Source organism: Delphinapterus leucas, chromosome 9 (assembly GCF_059928025.1).
Source record: "Delphinapterus leucas isolate spDelLeu-1000000601 "Yukka" chromosome 9, BTC_Dleu_Yukka2, whole genome shotgun sequence".
Lineage (NCBI taxonomy): Eukaryota > Metazoa > Chordata > Mammalia > Artiodactyla > Monodontidae > Delphinapterus > Delphinapterus leucas.
Window position 1 is genome coordinate 17,396,583 of NC_143137.1, and position 20,344 is coordinate 17,416,926.

A 20,344-nucleotide genomic window follows, 5' to 3' on the forward strand; every position below is an offset into this window, starting at 1 on the left:
TCTCCTCGTGATAGTGTGACGGTCTGTGTCCCGACAGAACCTGAATGGCATGCCTGCCATCACCAGCTCCGCCAGAACAGCAAACCACCAGGACAAGAAGCAGCACGCATCTCAGGTAATGGAATTGCACCTCCTTATCCTGTTTCCTACATGAAGTGCCTTGAGCTTCCCAAGGGGCCCTGTTCGTGAAGCTGTGAGGGTGTCAGGCTAGCGGGCTGTCGCCAGGCACACTTCATCCATCTGTGTGTCTGGCCTGCGTGTGCCACGGAGATAAGACATCCCACTCACTGTTGACTTTGGCAAGTCATTCCACTGTCTGAGCCCCAGTTTCTTCAGCTATAAAAACTGAGACTTGGTCTAGATCAGAGGTATTCAAACTACTCCTCAAAGGTGCTTCAGGGGCACTGCAAATATTTTATTCGAGTATCCTGAGATTTTAAGGCAACTGCTTTTCTGTTCCCTGATTTTCCTGGTACTTTATCACTGAAACAAAATGCAGAAGTACAATGGACGTCGAAGGTGGTGTAAAATTGCAACCATCACTTATAGCCCTTGATTTCAAATTTTTGTGTTCATCAAAATCATCTCAATTATGTAGCATCCGTATCATCATAAATAAATGCCATTGTTTATTAAATACCAAGCACTGGGCTGAGCATTTGCTCTCTAGTCTTGGCTCAGAGAGGGAGCAACTTTGAACTCCATTTTGACAGAGACGCAGAGAGATGAAATCATGTACCCAAGGCCTCAGAGCTAGTGAGAGGAGAACCTCGATTCAAATCCAAGTCTCCCTGACCCTATGTGTATACTTTCAGTTAAAAAATAGATGTTTGCCCATTAAATGCTACATTTGTTTTCTCTGTTGGAGGTCCATGTAAATTTTCATTAGGAGAAAGGATTGTGGAAAACCACTGGACCAGAGAATCTCTGAGGTCTCCCCCAGCTCTTATAATCAATGAATCTTTCAGGAAAATGTGGTGGGATCCAGCCTTTTCCGGGCCCTCCTAGGCAGATGGGGCAGTGGTTACGGGCTTTGAGAAATGTGGCAGGGTGGCCTCTTCCCCTTGGTTTTCCTATGACCTGGTCTGCTGACATTTGTACCAGGCTACTCCTAGTTTCACAATTTGGGGCCAGGCCTGGCAGGACAGAGGGGCACTTGCTTCTTTAGTCCACAGTTGAGACCAGAGGTCAGCAACCGCTGACCCTGAAAGGCCGTCACATGGACCACGCAGGGCCTGAAAGGACCATGGCCAGGCTGAGGTTTATATGCTGACCCTGAAAGGCCGTCACACGGACCACGCAGGGCCTGAAAGGACCATGGCCAGGCTGAGGTTTATATGCAAGGGGGAGGGGAAAGTGGGAAGGAAAAGCCAATAGGCAAGAAGGGAAAAAGTGAGAAAGAAGGGAGGAGAGAATCACACACTTTGACTCTCCACCCAGTGAAAGCTGGACTCTTTCTATAATGCAAAGCTTATTTTTCAGTCATCTCCCAACCAGGACTGTATTTTAATTCCACGTAGAATAACCACCTTCTATTTGGTATTTAGACACAAACTGGAGAGCAGTCAGTTTTACTGGAATTCAAGCGAAAAACAGAATGTGCTGTTAATACCCATAACAAAAATATTAATAGCTTACCATTTGTTAAATGCCAGGAAGTGTTCCAAGTGCTTTCCATGTACTTTTCAAAACAATCTGGCAGAGAAAATAGGATTTTCCCCATTTTACAGAAACTGCAGCTGAGATGGGGCTGCCCAAGTTGGTAAAAGGTAGAACTGGGACTGGGATTTGTTTTTCTGACACCCAAGCTTTCCACTGCACAGTGGTGCCCCTGTTTTTCATGCTTTGTGTGCCAGACAGCCCAAGCTGGGTTGGAGAAATTCACTGATTTTGCTTTGGTAGGAAAAGCCACCAGTCCTAACCCCCAGCCCCAGGAACCAGGAACTCAAAAGAAAGTACAAGTCCCAGCATGACCAAATGATCTGCAAGTGCCTCTCTCTGAGCATCTCTTACGCCGCCACCATCGGGGGCCTGACCACCATCATTGGCACCTCCACCAGCCTCATTTTCTTGGAACACTTCAATAAGTAAGTAATTCACTCGGTCAACAATATTTACTAACCACCCACTGTGTGTCAGGGACAGAACCGGGTGCCGAGTATACCACAGAAAATCGAACCAGAGCAGTTTCTGTACTAAGAGGGAAAAAAGATGATCAAGTCATTACAGTTAAATGTGACAAGAAGGGTGGGATTCTGCTGGGGGAGCCCTGCTGAGGGACCCCACCCACTCTAGAGGGAGGAAATTACTTCCCAAAGAGGTGACGATGAAAGTGGAGACGTGTAGGCCAAGCTGGAGTTAACTAGATGAAGGGAGATCTTCCAGACAAAGAAAACAGTGTAGTAGGCTCAGAGGCAAGAGAGCAGAGCACGTAAAAGAAAATGACAGAGGGCAAAAGGAGGCCAGGGAGGTGGATGCGCAGATCACAGAGGGCCTCGCAGGGCCCACTAAGGAACTTGGACTTCGTCCGAAAGGCCGTGAGAAGCCTTTGAAGAATTTTAGGCAGGGAGTGAGGTTATCATATTTACAGTTTTGAAAACTCATTCTGGATTTTAAAAATGGACAATGGTTTGGAACAGAAAAGGCAGGCAGCAGGAAGATAATCCAGGACATGGCTACAGATGCCCAGGAGAGAGCTGATGGTGGCCTGGGCAGCAGTGGGAGGAGAAATGGCCAGATCTGAGCAACATTCAGAGGGAGACTCGACCGGCCTGGGTAGGGTTAGGAAGAGCCTGAGAGAGGGAAAGCCCAAGTCTCACTGTCAGGCTTGGGGCTGCAGCAGCTGGGGAAACAGAGTTGCCCTTGACGTAAATGAGGGGAAAGATGAGGAAATGTTGATACAGAGGTTGAGATGACCAGGTGGACACCTGGGCTGGGGCCACAGCTCTGCCCAATGATGAACAAGGAGTCCACCAGATAACCTCCTTGGCCCCCTAAGACCAAGGAGGCCCCCTAAGCAGTGGATGTTGATAACAGATTTGGAGATTCCAAGCCATGGTTCTCCTGTGGGCAAAGTTCACATCTAGAACCTTCACGAGGCTCTAGAGACCGAAGTTCTCCAGAATTGATGCCTTGTGTCCCCCAGTCAAAACACATTCCTTGGGGGCTTCCCGCGTGGTGCAGTGGTGAAGAAGCTGCCTGCTGATGCAGGGGACACGGGTTTGAGCCCTGGGCCCGGAAGATCCCACATGCCACGGAGCAACTAAGCCCGTACTCCAAAACTACTGAGCCTGCGCTCTAGAGCCCCTGAGCCACAACTACTGAGCCCATGTGCTACAACTACTGAAGCCCATACGCCTAGAGCCCGTGCTCCACAACAAGAGAAGCCACCGCAATGAGAAGCCCACGCACCGCAACGAAGAATAGCCCCCGCGTGCCGCAACTAGAGAAAGCCCGTGTGCAGCAATGAAGACCCAACGCAGCCAAAAATAAATGAAATAAATAAATTTTAAAAAAAAACATTCCTTCAGTGACTTTATAAACAAAGTACATCAGATTGCCTCCTCTATTCTGTTGTCTCGAAATCCAGATCAGAATCTCTACATAAATTAAGAGCAAACAGATCCAGAGTGATTCTCCTGAGTGCAAAGTATATACACTTCAGTGGTATCGATTTTGGTTGCTTGGATGCTTTTTTAGCTTATTTCATAATTCTTGGCAGGGCTCAGTACAGTTGCAGCTGCCAAGTGAGTTCTAGATAATGTTTTACCATATTTTTATCATTATCTCTACCATTAGCTCTGCTCTGTCTTCTTAAGGACCATTTAGCTTATTACCCCGAAATACCAAATGGAAATCCACCCTTTTCTAATCACTGACCTGGTTCTTTCCCCTCCAGCCAGTATCCAGCAGCAGAAGTGGTCAACTTTGGCACCTGGTTCCTCTTCAGCTTCCCCATCTCCCTCATCATGCTGGTGGTCAGCTGGTTCTGGATGCACTGGCTGTTCCTGGGCTGCAAGTGAGTCCCAGGGCCCTGCCAGCAAGGCTCTCCTGTCCATCCAGGGCCATGGCGCAAGCCCTGGAGGGTGCCATCCAACGGGGAGCTGCCAAGTAACCACAGAGGGTGCCCGAAGGATGCAGTGGACTAGATGAGGAGTCGGGCATCACGTCTTCTAGACACTCTGAACATACATGGACTCTGCACTTCACTCTGAGCTCTGCAATGAAATGTTCTTAATTTCAACCAACTGGTCAGGGGAAGTGCTGGATTCATAAAGAGTCTGAATCGGAGAGTGTTTAATGTAGTTCCATACAGAGTAATTTGAACTAATTTCTAAAGAAATGATGCCAAGGGCTTCCCTGGTGGCGCAGTGGTTGAGAGTCCGCCTGCCGATGCAGGGGACACGGGTTTGTGCCCCAGTCTGGGAAGATCCCACATGCCGCGGAGCGGCTGGGCCCGTGAGCCATGGCCGCTGAGCCTGCGCGTCCGGAGCCAGTGAGAGGCCCGTGAACCACAAAAAAAAAAAAAAGAAATGATGCCAAGTAGAAGTTCCCTTAGGCTTAATTTTATAGACATGACTGATTTATACTTAGTAGCTGTATGAAATATGCTCATATCCCTCAAAATAATATTAGACATTCCTCGTGCAATATTATTTCTAATATTAATTTGCTTAGCCAGCCTTTTACCCATTACGGATGCTTACTCCAAATTTGATCAGCTCCGAACACATAAAGGGAAGATGTATATGATGTTTTGCTATTAGTCCGGAGACCCAACATTCCCATTGCTCACGGAATGTTCTCTGAGTTGACTTTTTTTTTTTAATAACTCAGAGACAATTGTCAAATCAAAGATAACTGTATACTTCTATGCCTCCAGTGTTGCTAATTGAAAAGTAACACCCACTTTCACCCCAGACAAGCCTTGTCTCTAGACACATACACATGCACACACCTATGTGTGTGTGCAACACACAAATATATAAGCATCTATACACATATGCCGCGTCACATTGATTCTCACTTATGTAAAGGACGAGTGTGTAGAGACTTCCCTGGTGGTCCAGTGGTTAAGACTCTGCACTTCCAATGCAGGGGGTGCGGGTTCCATCCCTGGTTGGGGAACTAGGATCCCACATGCTGCATGGAGTGGCCAAATTTAATTAATTAATTAATTAATTAATTAATTAATTAAAAAACCCAACTGGGCAAAAAAATTAAAAAGACAAGTGTGTAGAAACCACCTCACACAAGTACACTTGCACAAGTCCATGAGACATGACTTTACATTTATATACCAGAGATATACCCGAAAGGCTGGGGAGAAGGCTGATGAGAGGCTGTGTAACTTGGCAGATCAAGAGGTCAAGTCGCGTGATAGGTGGGGCGAGTGGAGAGAAGCGCCATCACAGCCAGCCAGCCAGTAGTTTGGTATTTGCTTAAGACCTGTTCTCCTCTGGGCCTCAGAAGTGTGCTTCCTTTATTCTTTTGCTCATTCTCCCATCTCAGTTTTAAAGAGACCTGCTCTCTGAGTAAGAAGAAGAAGACCAAAAGGGAAGAGTTATCAGAGAAGAGGATCCAAGAGGAATATGAAAAGCTGGGAGCCATTACGTAAGAATCAGCCCTTCACCCTCTCTCCTTCCCCAGGAGAAAGTGTGGCAGGTAAAGTGTGCACAGAAGCAGCCTTGTTCTCAGTGGTCCCTTGAGCTGGGGGAATTTTCCTCAACTATGAATCTAGGTATTTAGAGGTGCTACTTAATGCCAAAGTCAAGCTGGCCCAGACTCTAAGGGCCACCCTTCCCCTCTGCTGTATTCCAAGTCCAAGTGGTTAAGCAGTAGCTGTGTTTTAGGTCTCCACTATTGGAGCTCTGCATACAGGAGCATCCCAAAGCAAAGTGTGAAAGCCAACAGAAACTTCCCAGTTCCTGGAGTGGGTCTGTTTTCTTTTATAGCTACCCGGAAATGGTGACTGGATTTTTCTTCATCCTGATGACGGTGCTGTGGTTTACCCGGGAGCCTGGCTTTGTTCCTGGTTGGGATTCCTTCTTTGAAAAGTAAAGGATATTGTCTCTGAGAACAACCCACTAACCCAAACCCTTCAGGCAGTACCCGCCGGTGTCCCCTCCCAGATTCTTCGGGATAGTCGTGAACCCAGGAAGCACTTTGTTCCCTTGAAAGTCCCCCATTTTTAGGGAAGCTGCAGTGTGGAGTCAGGAAGAAAATAGTCTTTGGAGTCTGAGTCCAGGCTTGGGATCAAGAGCTGCCACTTACCATCCACATGACCTTGGTCTTGTTACTTAAGCTCTTGGAACCTCAATTGTTATGAGAGTTAAAGGAGAATATGTCTGTAGAGTAAAACACCACCTGTAAAGACCATGGCCATCATGGCCAAGGCCTGTCCCATCCCTACATATTCCCGAGGGCCAGGGCCACAGGCCACAAGCTCTCAGTGCCAGCTAGTGACCCTCCCAGGAAAGAGAACTCATCTTTTTCTAGTCTCCTTTATCTAAATAACTCCTGACCACTCCTTTTAATAGGTCCATAAATTCACACTAAGACATCTACCCTAACCAGGCCCTGCCCCCAGACATTAACTGTTGCCCATTAAATCCACCACCGGACAGCATGGCAGCAACTGGCAAGAAGGAAGGTTGACATCCCCTCTAGACTAGGTCAAGAGAGGCACTGTGTTCAGACAGGCTGTCCTGAGACACTGTGTTACCCCTGGGCTTCCTGACCCTCTCCCCAGCTTTTCTTGTCTCTTCGCCAGGAAGGGCTACCGCACTGACGCCACAGTCTCTGTCTTCCTTGGCTTCCTCCTCTTCCTGATTCCAGCGAAGAAGCCTTGCTTCGGGAAAAAGAACGATGGTGAGAGGAGTTCAAGAGAAGAAGTTGGGGCTGGCTCTAGTCAAATAATGGTCGAAGTCAGAATTTTGGGAGAAGCCTTACCAAAGCCCTTCCAACTCCTCCCAGAATAGCAGAGTATCCTCTGGTTCATCAATTAGGCCCCTGTCTCCACAAATCACACCCATTAGGGTTCATCTGGCTCTGCCTCGCTGTCTACCTGTGATCCAGGGGAAGACCAGGAGCCCTCACCGAGGACAGAGCCCATGATCACGTGGAAGGACTTCCAGAAGACCATGCCCTGGGAGATTGTCATTCTGGTGGGAGGAGGCTATGCTCTGGCTTCTGGCAGCAAGGTAACCCTTGAATCTGTTCTTATTGGGTCCAATGTTTTTCCAGCAGCTTGACCTAATGAGTCATTATGGTGCCGGGAAGGAAGATTCAAAGCGCTGAGAGGTGAATGTTCACCCAAGTCACTGGGAAGGGAAGCAGTTCAGCCAGGAATGGACATCCTGTCCCACCTTCTAAGCTGGCACTACTGGGAACAGAGTTACAGATAGCTGTGCCACAGTCACGGCACACAGGCATTCACACCTCACTATGGGCCCACACTGCTACAAGCAAAAGATGTACTAGACTTTGTAGGCATGTCCTTCTGGAGTTTTGACAGTGGTGATAGGTGTAAGGTGTAAGGGCCCTGAGATGCTCCAGATTGACTCACAGCAACTTGTGAGTCCATATGCATATGGACTCCATATGCATATATTGAGACCCTTTGGAGAATGTATGCTAAAGCAGATGTAAATGCCCCCCACTTCCTGACTGGGAGGATTCGGGATGAGATCTTTTAAAGGGGGCTGGTGGGAAATAGTTGATTTTCCCAGATTGTTAGCCCTTCCTGAAATAAACAGCCCTAAGAATCAAGCAGGTTAGGGGTCTCCCTGTTTTCTTCCTCTAGCTCGTCTATCTACGTTCACCCATTCTAAACTTGGCTCACTTTTCACTGCCCATTCATTGTGGGCCTAAATGCTTTCTGCATCAGTAACAAAGTCACAGAATCCTCCACTTGGAAGGAGCCATGGAGCGACACTGAGTCCCATCTTCCCACCCAAATAGAGATTTCCCTCCAGGACACCTCCAGTGACAGGGCAAGCCCTGCACAGCCAACAAAGAATATTGTTCTTTACTTTCAGTTCAGGTCTTCTGGATGTCTTCCACTCTTTGTTCTGGCTTTCTTCTCAGGAACCCTCTCCTCTCCTGTAATAATTATTAAAACAACAAAGACAATCAGGTCCCTTGAGATCATTTTTTTCTTCCAACTAAAACTCCCTAGTTCCTTTAACCATTCCTCATAGTAGTGACCCCTTACCATGCTGGTCTTTCTCCTTAGGACCACTTTGCCTTTGCTCAAACACAGTCCAGGGGTGGTCGGTCTAGTGCAGGGTAGAATACATAATTACCCAAGTCCCATCCTGTATTTTTATGGAAGCTTTTATAAGGCTTCATTGTCATTCATGTCAATATTTGTATTGAAACTGCAGTCAACTAAAACGCTTCATTCTTTTCATTGTTAGCCACTATTAAGCTTCAAGTCCTTCAACCAATCCTGTATATATGCTGTCAATATTTTTGATTCCAAGTTCACAATATCATATTTATCCTTGTTGAATTTCAGTGGTTAGTTTTGGCCTCTGAGCCTAGCCTGGCAAGATCTTTTTTTTTTCTTTTTTAACCAAAATTGTGCATGTATAGTTGGTATAACTGTAGAACCTACTGACTACTACTTTAATAATATAATTCAGGTACAATATGTGTGATTCCTACTGAATTTCAAATAATTTCAGTCTTAACATTAGTGAGGAAAATCCAATAAAAAATGTTTTCATACCAAGGGTTTAAAAAATTAAGGTTTCCTTTGTTGTGGTTTTTTCCCTAACTTTGCAGTCTAATTTACCAGTTTATTTCATTATAGTATCAACTAGTTGTTCTGAAAAAAAAAATTGCCATTAAGTTATTTCACTTTACTTACAAGTACTATGTGGAAAACATGATAAATAAAAATCCATTTCTTTATAAAACATACTGTTTCCACTCAGCTAACTGCTCTCCCTCCCCTCTCTTTGTCCAGAGAGCAAAGTTTAATGTGTCACAAGAGATAACAATTACAGAGTTCCTGTAGGCCTCGAGACTCTGCACCCACCATTAATTGAGGTAGTCCCCACATACTGGATTTATAGCTCTCGGTCAGTTGAGAAAAAAGAAAGGGAAGTGGTCCAAGGTAAAAATGGCTACATGAGAGAATTCTGAAGCCCTTTGGTCATCAGTCGTCTATGAGCATGTCAGGAAGTGGCCAGGGTGCTGTGGAGATCAAATGAGGTTTTGATGAACCTGGAAAAGAGGAGAAAGGGTGGCCTGCTGACAGTGTAGTAAGGCAGTCTTTAACAGTAGAACATGAGTAGGGCTTACAGCTTGAGGAATCATAAAATGTCTCACCTTGCTTTCTGCCCTACTGCCCATTTCTTTATTGCATTTGCAATCTAGAGGGTAAATAGGAAAAGTCAGAGCTTGTCAACCATAGAAGGGAGAGGAGGGAGGGTGGGGAGAGCTGTTGAAGGCATATGGCAACCTGGGGTTTTTTAAGAACATAAACTCATTTGTGCCCTTCATTTTTAGGGGAGGGGGAGAGCCCTCATCATTGGCAGATGAACATCTTCCAACCTAATGAATTATTCCAAATGGGAATATTCATTGATTTGAGTAGATGTGTACAGGTGTTGCTAATGGAAAATGTTCAATGGTGGCAATATGCCTTTATATCGTGTTGCCAAAAAGCATGGGCAGATGGTAGATCCTGATGTCAGCCATGATGAGATTTGAACCTAACACAGGTTGAGACTGAATGACTGTTTCTAGGCCAGTGATGTGGCACCTTCCCCACTACGTGGAGATAGACCTGTAATCCCTCTCTCCTTCATTACTCATGTAAAACTTCTAATTTTCAGTCTTGCCCATTCAAGGCCCCCAAAACCAGAGGAAAGGTTACTATCCAAACATGTTGATAATTTTTCCCATTTCACGGGTGATAAGAGAAATAGATTTCAAAAGCAGGATTAAGGATTACACTTGGCAATCTGTGTAAAGGGCATTGTTGATTGAATGCACAGCATGAGACTGTCAGAGGCTGGAGAAAGAGTAACAAGTTTGAAGTTGAGGGGCTCATCACCCCAAAGATCTCCAATCCCTGCCAAGTCATATCAGGGCTAAGGAGGATCTCAGCAAGTAGAGGCTCTCCATGCCCTGTGACAATGACTGACCAGGAGGCCCTAATTAGACTGAAGGGTGTACAATCATTTAAAAAAAAAAAGAATTTGCTGGGCTACATAGTGATCTAACCATAAAAAATCAGGAATGCCTGTGGGTCCAGTCTGCCTGAAAACAGGGAAGCAAATTAGATGACTCCTGGTGGTCACTTTCAGCCCCTCACCATCCCTGGCCTTCTGGAGGCTAAGAATTCCACTGGGAGTGGCCTTTCCCGCTTTCTTCTCACTGCATCACCATGTCTCCTGCAGAGCTCCGGCCTTTCCACGTGGATCGGGCACCAGATGTTGTCTCTGAGTAGCCTCCCACCGTGGGCCGTCACCCTGCTGGCATGCATCCTGGTGTCCATTGTCACAGAGTTTGTGAGCAATCCGGCCACCATCACCATCTTCCTGCCCATCCTGTGCAGTCTGGTGAGTAGAGCAGGGTTCCCAGATATCCAGACCGGCTACCACAGGAACAGACAGGGGCAGGCCCGGGCCCAGGGGCAGTTCCACGGCTGGACTCTCTCTTCTGGTCATTGCCACAGCCTTCACTGATTGGTGTTCAAGCCATAGTTTGATAAATGAAGTCCATTTCAAACAGTAACTGATAAGTAAATAGATAATTAATAACAGCAAGAGTTCTAGAAACCCTTTTCCAAAGGACTAGGCTTAGTTTAGGGGCAGCCCTGAATGGAAACAAGAGTGGACAAGATAACCTTAAAACCCTAGGATTCTAATTCCCCACCATCGTCATCAACCTTTCTCTCCTAAGATGAGACCTAACAGGAGGGCGGGAGAAATAGCTACAGAAAATGGAGGCAAAATGCTCCCAGAAGTACTCTCGGCTGCAGAGACCAAAACCACAGCTCTGTCATCAGCACCTCCACCCAGCTTCTCTGTCCAGGAGATTCTGAGAATTATGAGCAATGCCAGCCTCATTCCACGGTCTCAGAACAATTTGTTATTAATGGAATAGGGGAGGGAGCAACTGCCAGATCTCAGCCTGGCTAAGCAGCCCCACAGGTAATGCACCAAACAAAATGCTGCCTCTGTCCCATTCTGTGAGGTGGAACCTGTAAAATGAAGGCTCCTTCTCATTGCCAACAAAATAATGTCTTCCTGCTCCTTCTAACCCCAAACTCCTCCCAGCCACTCTGCTCATTGCTCAGACGACTCCCTCCAACTTCTCCCTTCCGTCACCCTGCCTGTGTGAGCATGGGAATGCACTTAGTTAAAACTTGGCAACATTGAGGGTAAGACCACGGGCTCACGTCCCATGTAAGGCAATTATCTTACCTAGGACAAAAAAAGCTTAATTCTGCACCCCAAGAGCGAGAGATGCCTACTCCAATCAAAGCAGCTTATTCATGAGATTTGTGTTTGAAGAATTTCTCAGCTAAAGAATCAAATTTTAAAACCACTTCCTTAGACCAGCACCAAGGAATGAAACATCCCTTCTGGGAAGTAACTTGGAGCCCGTGTTTCCATGGGAAGTGAGTGAGCAGCGGGAACCCGTCCAAGTAGCCCAGCACTACATGCTTTTGAGGGTGTGATTTAACTGCCCCCAGCACATGGTGTCCAGCCAAGGTTAGCCAACACTGAGCCATCATTTAAAGCACATTCATGAGAGTAAGCACAGGAAATGCAAGTCTAATCTCAAGGCTAATGCTTCTGTGAATTCTCTCTTCTCCTAGTCCGAAACGCTGCACATAAATCCACTCTACACCCTGATCCCAGTCACCATGTGCATCTCCTTTGCAGTGATGCTGCCAGTGGGAAACCCCCCTAACGCCATCGTCTTCAGCTATGGGCACTGCCAGATTAAAGATATGGTGAGTCGTGGGTGTCCTCTTCCTGCCAAGCCCACCTGCCATGAGGACACGGCTGACTGGCCCCACGGCCTTCTCCTCAAGTTTATTATTTTGTAAGCGGTGCCCTTGACCTGTCATAGCTCAGTCTGCTGTGGCAGAAAGAATGGTCCTGGTAAGAGGTTTCTGTATGGTCCATGCCCACCAAGAATAGCAAAAATGTGCTCTTCCCAAAATCCTAATCTGGGAGAAAGTGGGAATGTGGACAGAAAAAGCTGGGACAGACACGGGATGTGACCCAGTTCCAGAAGGTAAGAGCTTGTTCTAGGCTTTGCCTCAGTTTCTTCATTGGACTGTGGGGATATTCACTCAGAGTTGCTGGTTTATTCACAGAAGGTTAAGTCTGAGACATTGCATGAACCTAGGGTGATAAGAACAGGATCCTTCTATTCAACTCTCTCCCCCAAGCAAGGAACCCCCGAAGCAGCACCTACAAAATGAAGCACTCAGCTCATTTCTTAGTTTTCAGCGAGGCTCACGAGAGACGGCTCTGAGGGTACATTTTGCCGCTGATTTTAGTGTGCAGCACATCCACTCTCCACCCCTCAACCTATGCTCACTGCTGTGCTTTTTAATACCCAGGGCTGACAGGGCTGGGAAAAGAGGACAAAACTAATACAGATGACTGGGCCAGGCTGACTGAAACCCGGCCGCTTCACCCTTGCTGAGGGCCTATTTACTTTTCACTCAAATCCAAACTTGATCTCAGCAGCCCTGTAAATATCAAATGAAGAAAAGGAAGAGCTTCAGGCTGGGAGCAGATATTCAGATCCTTTCTACTTTCAAACTGCTCAGCTGAGTCATCTGTATTACTTCAGGGAAGAGAGGTCACAGCCACCCCTCTGTCCCCCTCAGATCTTACTACACAACCCCGTCTGCCCCTACTGAGCTCTGCCCCAACTCCCCTGTCCCCACGAAGACCGCCCCCGCCGCTTCTCCCTGGCCTGCTCCCTCTGCCATGTGCTTCCCCTGATCACCCCTGCCTTCTACCCTGGAATCAAGTGATCAGAGACAGTCTTTTTTTTTTTAACACCTTTATTGGAGTATAATTGCTTTACAATGGTGTGTTAGTTTCTGCTTTATAACAGTGAATCAGTTTTATATATATACATATGTTCCCATATCTCTTCCCTCTTGCATCTCCCTCCCTCCTACCCTCCCTATCCCACCCCTCTAGGTGGTCACAGAGCACCCAGCTGATCTCCCTGTGCTATGCGGCTGCTTCCCACTAGCTATCTATTTTACGTTTGGTAGTGTATATATGTCCACGCCTCTCTCGTACTTCGTCCCAGCTTACCCTTTCCCCTCCCCATGTCCTCAAGCCCATTCTCTACCGTCTGCGTCTTTATTCCTGTCCTGCACCTAGGTTCTTCAGAACCATTTTTTTTTTTAGATTCCATATATATGCGTTAGCATACAGTATTTTTCTCTTTCTGACTTACTTCACTCTGTATGACAGACTCTAGGTCCATCCACCTCACTACAAATAACTCAATTTCATTTCTTTTTATGGCTGAGTAATATTCCATTGTATATATGTGCCACATCTTCTTTATCCATTCATCTGTTGATGGACACTTAGGGTTGCTTCCATGTCCTGGCTATTGTAAACAGAGCTTCAGTGAACATTGTGGTACATGTCTCTTTTTGAATTATGGTTTTCTCAGGGTATATGCCCAGTAGTGGGATTGCTGGGTCATATAGTTCTATTTTTAGTTTTTTAAGGAACCTCCATACTGTTCCCCATAGCGGCTGTATCAATTTACCTTCCCACTAACAGTGCAAGAGGGTTCCCTTTTCTCCACACCCTCTCCAGCATCTATGGTTTGTAGATGTTTTGATGATGGCCATTCTGACTGCTGTGAGGTGATACCCTCGTTGTAGTTTTGATTTGCATTTCTCTAACGATTAGTGATGTTGAGCATCCTTTCATGTGTTTGTTGGCAATCTGTATATCTTCTTTGGAGAAATGTCTATTTAGGTCTTCTGCCCATTTTTGGATTGGGTTGTTTGTTTTTTTGATATTGAGCTGCAAGAGCTGCTTGTATATTTTGGAGATTAATCCTTTGTCAGTTGCTTCGTTTGCAAATATTTTCTCCCATTCTGAGGGTTGTCTTTTGGTCTTGCTTACAGTTTCCTTTGCTGTGCAAAAGCTTTTAAGTTTCAGTAGGTCCCATCTGTTTATGTTTGTTTTTATTTCCATTTCTCTAGGAGGTGGGTCAAAAAGGATCTTGCTGTAATTTATGTCATAGAGTGTTCTGCCTATGTTTTCCTCTAAGAAGAAAGAGTCATTTTTAAAGGCACTGGATGATGAGCAGTGAGCCGGTCCTGGGTTCTATTCCCAGCCTGGGCACCGACTAAAGACTTCAGTTTCCTCACCTGCTAAGTGAGGAGGTTCAAACTAGATGCTCTATGTGGTCCCTTTCAGCTCTAAAACGGCCTTAATTTAGCTCGTTTAGAACCTGCCTCCTCTCATCTGCTAGGAAACATGGTCAGTTCTCCAGGCCAAAAGGCCCAGGAGGCCAGGGTGATTAATAAGTCCAGGCCTTGAGCCAGAAGGCAGAAAGGCACATCTAGTCATTGGCTTAGAACAATTTCCTGGCATTCATTTTTCCCTTGCAACTTTCCCAACTCAGTCCCAGCTAGTGGACTTGTGGTGACACGCTGTATACTTGGTCATCACCTGGTAGGATGCCAGCCATCCTTACTGTACACTTTTCCAAATGGCCCTGGCTCCGCCATCCCTCACGTCCCCTTCCGCCTGGTAGTGTCAATGCCATGACAGAAATGGAAGGGGTCAGAGCTGTGGAGGTGACATTCCCTCAGGAGAAAGCAGCAAAGGCCCCATGCCAGCCAGGGTGCCTGTGTAACCTTCCTGTGGAAGGGCTGGTGGGAAGGCAGCTGACCTGTTGCCCCAGGTGAACCTAAGGTACACTACTTCCATGAGCTGTTCCTTGGGGGAAAAAAGGTAACAGTCATAGAATACAGGCTCTCCTATGAGTCGTATGTGTCAGCACATTAAAGGCTCTGAGAGGTTCCTGCTTTACAAGCTCTGTTTAATCTTGATGAACACATTCCCTATTATGTAGCTACAGAACCCTTTTTTTAGCGTAACTTAACATCCCAAGATCTGCTGTTCCAAGTACATAGCTTCTAGGCCTCCATGTAATAGCGAGAGTGCTACAAACACAGAGAAGGTTCTAACGGCCGTCTCCCAGCCCCAAGTCCTCCCTGCTCTCCTGTCCTCAACAGTCCTGTGCCCCCTACAAGGCACCACTAGGGCACCCCAGGCAGTGACTGGAACAAATCAGGGCCAAGCAGGTGGGCTGTGATCACATCGGGGGTGAGGTTCAGGCAGGGGACACAGGTGGGGAGCATCTGGGGATCTGTGCTGCTGCCTGCTCACAGTGACTAGTCTGTGTGTCCTGCTGCTTTGTCTCCTGCAGGTGAAGGCTGGTCTGGGGGTCAATGTCATTGGCCTGGTGATAGTGATGGTGGCCATCAATACATGGGGAATTAGCCTCTTCCACCTGGACACTTTTCCCGCCTGGGCTAAGGTCAGTAACATCACTGATCAGGCCTAACACAAGTGGGCAAATGGCCCAACCAAAGGAGCTGCCAGCACCCGGCAGAATCTGACCAACAGGCCAAGCAAACCACCAGGAGTGCAAAACCCCCAGCAGAAGATTCCGCCAGCTACCACCTCGAGTGAATTGCAGGGAGCCTCCAGCACAGGCTCGGATGTTAGTGTCTTCTGCTCTGCCCTCCTTCCTTAGCACCACAGCTCAAGGAAACCTAAAACCGTTCTCACTTCCTTGTATCTAGTCTCTCCAATCAGCTCTTTCTGAAGACAGGAAGAAACAAAAGTCTGTCTTTGCTGCCCCTCAGAGGCTAATCCTCACAAACTGACTAGTCTCACTGGGTTTGACGCTATTCTTAATTTCTCGATCCGTTTTAGTAGAAGGAGAAATCCAAATCATCCTACCTATGCACAAGAGCGACACCAGTGACTTCTCTTTGGGGGAAAATCTCACCTAGAACTTGAGACCTAATGTTGCCTCCTTTCTCTCAAGTGTTTCTATCGTAAGTTTTCTCCACAAAAAGGCAGTTCTTAGTAAGTCCTCTTTGTGGCAATCAGTACTCTTTTATCACTACTCTGATTCCTTTTTAAGTGTCTCTCTTCAATGGCTTCTCTATACCTTGGCACCAAATTCCTGTAAAGAAATAGTCCCCTTCAGGAAGAGGCTGGTGCTGTTCTCTCTGTCTAAGGAAAAGGAAGTAGAGAAAGAAGACACATTGAGATTAGCGTCTGTCTCTTCACTCATCACTAACCATCAATACCACCGTGCTGGTTAAGTGTCGGGAGGGAGAAAAAACGTTCATACTTGTCTTATTAAGGAGGCCGAAACTGTGATTAAGACCATGGCATTATTAATGATATTTGATGGACTTTCTTCTGGAGGTAATGAGTAGTTTGTCCCTGAGAAGACAAGCACAGAAAGGTCCAAACACATCAGTCACTTTCTACAAGTTAATGAGCCTCTTGAGGGGAGGGGAGATGTCTTACGTCTCCTAAAGTCCCCAACAACTTATACAATATAGTAAACTGTACCTGCTCAATAAACGTTTCCTTTGAGAAAAATCACTTTGGAAATCCAGGCCTCCTCCTTCCTCCTGTACTATACACCCTTTCCCCCAAGACAGAGGTCCTTGCTATAGGACTGGATGAAGCTCCCAGGCCCTCCAGTCTTCAGGCATTACACATTTCTGATTTCTACCATCAGTTACTTGCTAAATACACCTTACGGGAAAAGGAGGACCCCATAGTTGCTGCACTTCTTGAACTGATTTTAAGTTAGTATTGATAACACGTGCAGTTTTCCCATAATAACCAATAAGTTACTCCCTTAGTTTACCAAGTATCTGTGAGTTATAAAATTCTTTTGTGCCAAACTTGCACCAGGTTTAATCAGGAATATTACTGCTTCTGCCAATTAGCTTAAGCCAAATTATCTGGCCACTTATAAAAGTGAATGAGCCCATGTGAAATACCAGTATTAGGTACACTACGTCTGGTTTGACGAAGCCAGATCACTACAGTCACGTGGCTTTAAAATGTTCGGGGAGCGGGGGGGCTTCCCTGGTGGCGCAGTGGTTGAGAGTCCGCCTGCCGATGCAGGGGACACGGGTTCGTGCCCCAGTCCAGGAAGATCCCACATGCCGCGGAGCGGCTGGGCCCGTGAGCCATGGCCTGTGAGCCTGCGCATCCGGAGCCTGTGCTCCGCAATGGGAGAGGCCACAACAGTGAGGCCCGCATACAGCAAAAAAAAAAAAAAAAAAAAAAGTTCAGGGGCTTCTCTGGTGGCGCAGTGGTTGAGAGTCCGCCTGCCGATGCAGGGGAAGCGGGTTCGTGCCCCGGTCCGGGAGGATCCCACATGCCACGGAGCGGCTGGGCCCGTGAGCCACGGCCACTGAGCCTGCGCGTCCGGAGCCCGTGCTCCGCAACGGGAGAGGCCACAACAGTGAGAGGCCCGCGTACCGGAAAAAAAAAAAAAAAAGTTCAGAAGAGTCAGAATGTCACTCCTAATGTCAGGGTAGCCAAATCCTCGAATGTCTGACCTATTACAGAACCTAGACACCAAGCCTTTAAGTCAGACAATAAGACAAAGGCACAGATGATTCTGGGAGTATAAATAAGTAAAAAGAGAAAGAAAAGTTGACTTAGAATGATTGGCCCCTGTTCAGCTATTTGAGACCCTGACTCACTCCAAAAGGGAAAGCAGTGGAGCCCCCCTGCAGCTGCTGCCAGGTCCGCCAGTCAGCTAAGCAGCCAGCTCAGAAAGGGTGTTTATTTTGGTCTGGTCAGTAGCCTGAACAGCACTGTTCTCTCCCCAGACCACAGATTCAGGCCAAAGAATATTGCTCATTCCAGATATGACTAACAAATGGTCAGCTATGACTAACAATTCTTTGTCTTCTAAAATCACTCTGCTGTTGGACAGGAACTACAATAACAGCTGTACTTACTAGTCTGGTCTCTTGCAAATATATTAAATTTGATTTTATCTTCTCGTATCACAACTCTACATGGGCAGAAAAGCTGTAAGTGATCATCTTATACCAGCTCATTTTATAGATGATGAAACTGAGAAACACTAAGTAGAGTTGCATCTTATTCTCGATTATACATCAAATTTGCTTAAAGTTGTCTCTCAAATTCCTTTAAGTCACCCATGAAGTACAGGGTATACTATCTTTTATGTTAGTATTTACATGAAAAAGACTCACATGCCATCTTAGGAAGTAAAAAATAGCTAGTTTTTCCTCCATTGTCAAAATAGAACCCTGTTTATTTAGCTGAGCCCAAATAAAGCAGGTGGCTTTAGGACACTGTTTGAAAAATACATCTGAACACTAGAATCACCCTCATGCACTACTGAGATATCCAAACCATTAAAAGAGAAAGGGAACTGACAGCACCCGAGGTCACAGGGAGCCGTCCTGGGGCTGTGCTCACAGAATGAATGCCGAGCACGCTGCCCGCACTATTTACAGGGCACCTTCTGCTTGGCCCAATCCTGTACAGCTGTACAGCTAAGAACCAGGCAACCTCACTGCACTTTTCCTAAGCAGGCGCAGAACTCAGATTTTGCAATGTCCCACCCTGCCCCATGCACTTCCCACGAATCTTCACCGTTGGGTTGTTTCTCTCCCAGTGCCTCAAAACATGCCATCCGCTAGGTCTTCAGTACTTGACTACGTTGCACCCAGATTTAGGAAAGGTATAAACTGAACATTGGAAAATCCAAGTCTCACAGACTCCCTATTAAGACCAGGCACGGTCTCGATATATTTCCCCTTCACCGCCCTGTTCCTTTCCATAAGGCAAGGCCCTAAAAGTCAGTAGGGAGAGAAGAACTCATTCATCTGTGTAAGGCATGGAAATGGTATGTGCAAAGTCCGAGCCGGGAAACTGAAGAAAAGCCTCATATGCTCCAGTACGGTATATAGTGTTGCTTCAGGAGTAACAGAAAAAGCATTTAAAATGTGAGAGAGCTCCGCAGAAAAACAAACATCAGCATAGTACCTAGGGAGTGAACTGCCCAGTGGAAGTGAAAACATGATGCATGTTACATGCTCCATGAACCCGTTAAGTACAGACGACTGGAAAACCCACACATCCTAACTTTTCTCTAGAGTCACACAAATGAAAATTGAGTAAATGAGTTAGAAAGAGGGGGCTTCCTTGGTGGCGCAGTGGTTAAGAATCCACCTGCCAATGCAGGGGACACAGGTTCGAGCCCTAGTCCGGGAAGATTTCACATGCCATGGAGCAACTAAGCCCGTGTGCCACAACTACTGAGCCCATAAGCCACAACTACTGAGCCCGCGTGCCACAACTACTGAAGCCCACGCGCCCACGTGCTCAACAAGAGTAGCCACTGCAATGAGAAGCCCACGCACCGCAACGAAGGGTAGCCCCCGCTCACCACAACTAGAAAAAGCCCGTGCAGCAATGAAGACCCAATGCAGCCATAAATTAATTTTTTTTAAAGTTCACTATGAGTTAGAAAGAAGGAAATAAAATTGTCCCTTTAAATCAAAACTGCTTAACTGTATAAAACACTAAATCAGAAGAGACATCTAAAGACATCAACTGGTAACTTCAACTCATAAAATACAGTGCCTTTTAACAATTTTAAGTAAAGTTCTTTTGTTTTTTTCTCTCCCTTTGGTTTTTTTTTTTTTGTTTGGGAGGGTTACAGTTTAAGAATAAGCTTTCCAGTTCAATGTATTTTTTAGGTTCCCAACATAAACCCTGAAGTCTTATTTTTCACACGTGAGTAACCTTCAGTAGAATTTTATGTAACCCTCTTAAGGTCAGGTGTAGCAAAAAGTTTCCTTAAGTCACATCAGCAGTTGTTTTCAAACTTTTTTAAAAGAAAAAAAGCCATGTCTTGCAATGGTTCTTCCCATCCCTCCACTGCTTTGTAAGGCAAGGGCCTCTACAAAACACCCAGGAAATGTACCTTTCAGTGCCACAATCACAATAACCACACCCCTTAAAAGCCATGATGGTTCTGGGTTCCTCCAACAATATATCTCAGTGAAGATAATCCTGCCTGAGAACTCCGAGCTCCTTTTCACTCCAGCAAGAACCTAAAACTAGGAGAGGGGCTCTGAATGGTGACCAGGAAGTCAGCCTGCGTTCACTGTGTAGCAGTTTACATGGTGAAGGTGATTTGCTGGGTGGCTCCCACTGGCAGAAATGATCCTGTCATCGAGGTAAGTGTCACTCCTGAGGGAAGCTCCAAGTCCAAACGAGCT

General features: G+C 46.4%; 1 protein-coding gene across 2 annotated transcripts in view; it reads left to right on the top strand.

The window, feature by feature from the left end:
* The window catches only part of SLC13A4 (solute carrier family 13 member 4), a 39,377-nt gene extending 23,690 nt beyond the window's left edge, over positions 1-15,687 (top strand). For both annotated transcript variants that reach the window (XM_022580296.3, XM_089917355.1), the window contains exons 7-16: positions 38-115; positions 1,903-2,087; positions 3,899-4,018; positions 5,512-5,613; positions 5,955-6,056; positions 6,773-6,870; positions 7,078-7,202; positions 10,416-10,577; positions 11,843-11,980; positions 15,463-15,687. In XM_022580296.3, coding sequence (XP_022436004.1) covers positions 38-115; positions 1,903-2,087; positions 3,899-4,018; positions 5,512-5,613; positions 5,955-6,056; positions 6,773-6,870; positions 7,078-7,202; positions 10,416-10,577; positions 11,843-11,980; positions 15,463-15,600 — 1,248 coding nt within the window. In that variant the 3' untranslated portion in view covers positions 15,601-15,687. The remainder of the gene's footprint in view (positions 1-37; positions 116-1,902; positions 2,088-3,898; positions 4,019-5,511; positions 5,614-5,954; positions 6,057-6,772; positions 6,871-7,077; positions 7,203-10,415; positions 10,578-11,842; positions 11,981-15,462) is intronic.
* The last annotated feature ends 4,657 nt before the right edge of the window (positions 15,688-20,344 follow it).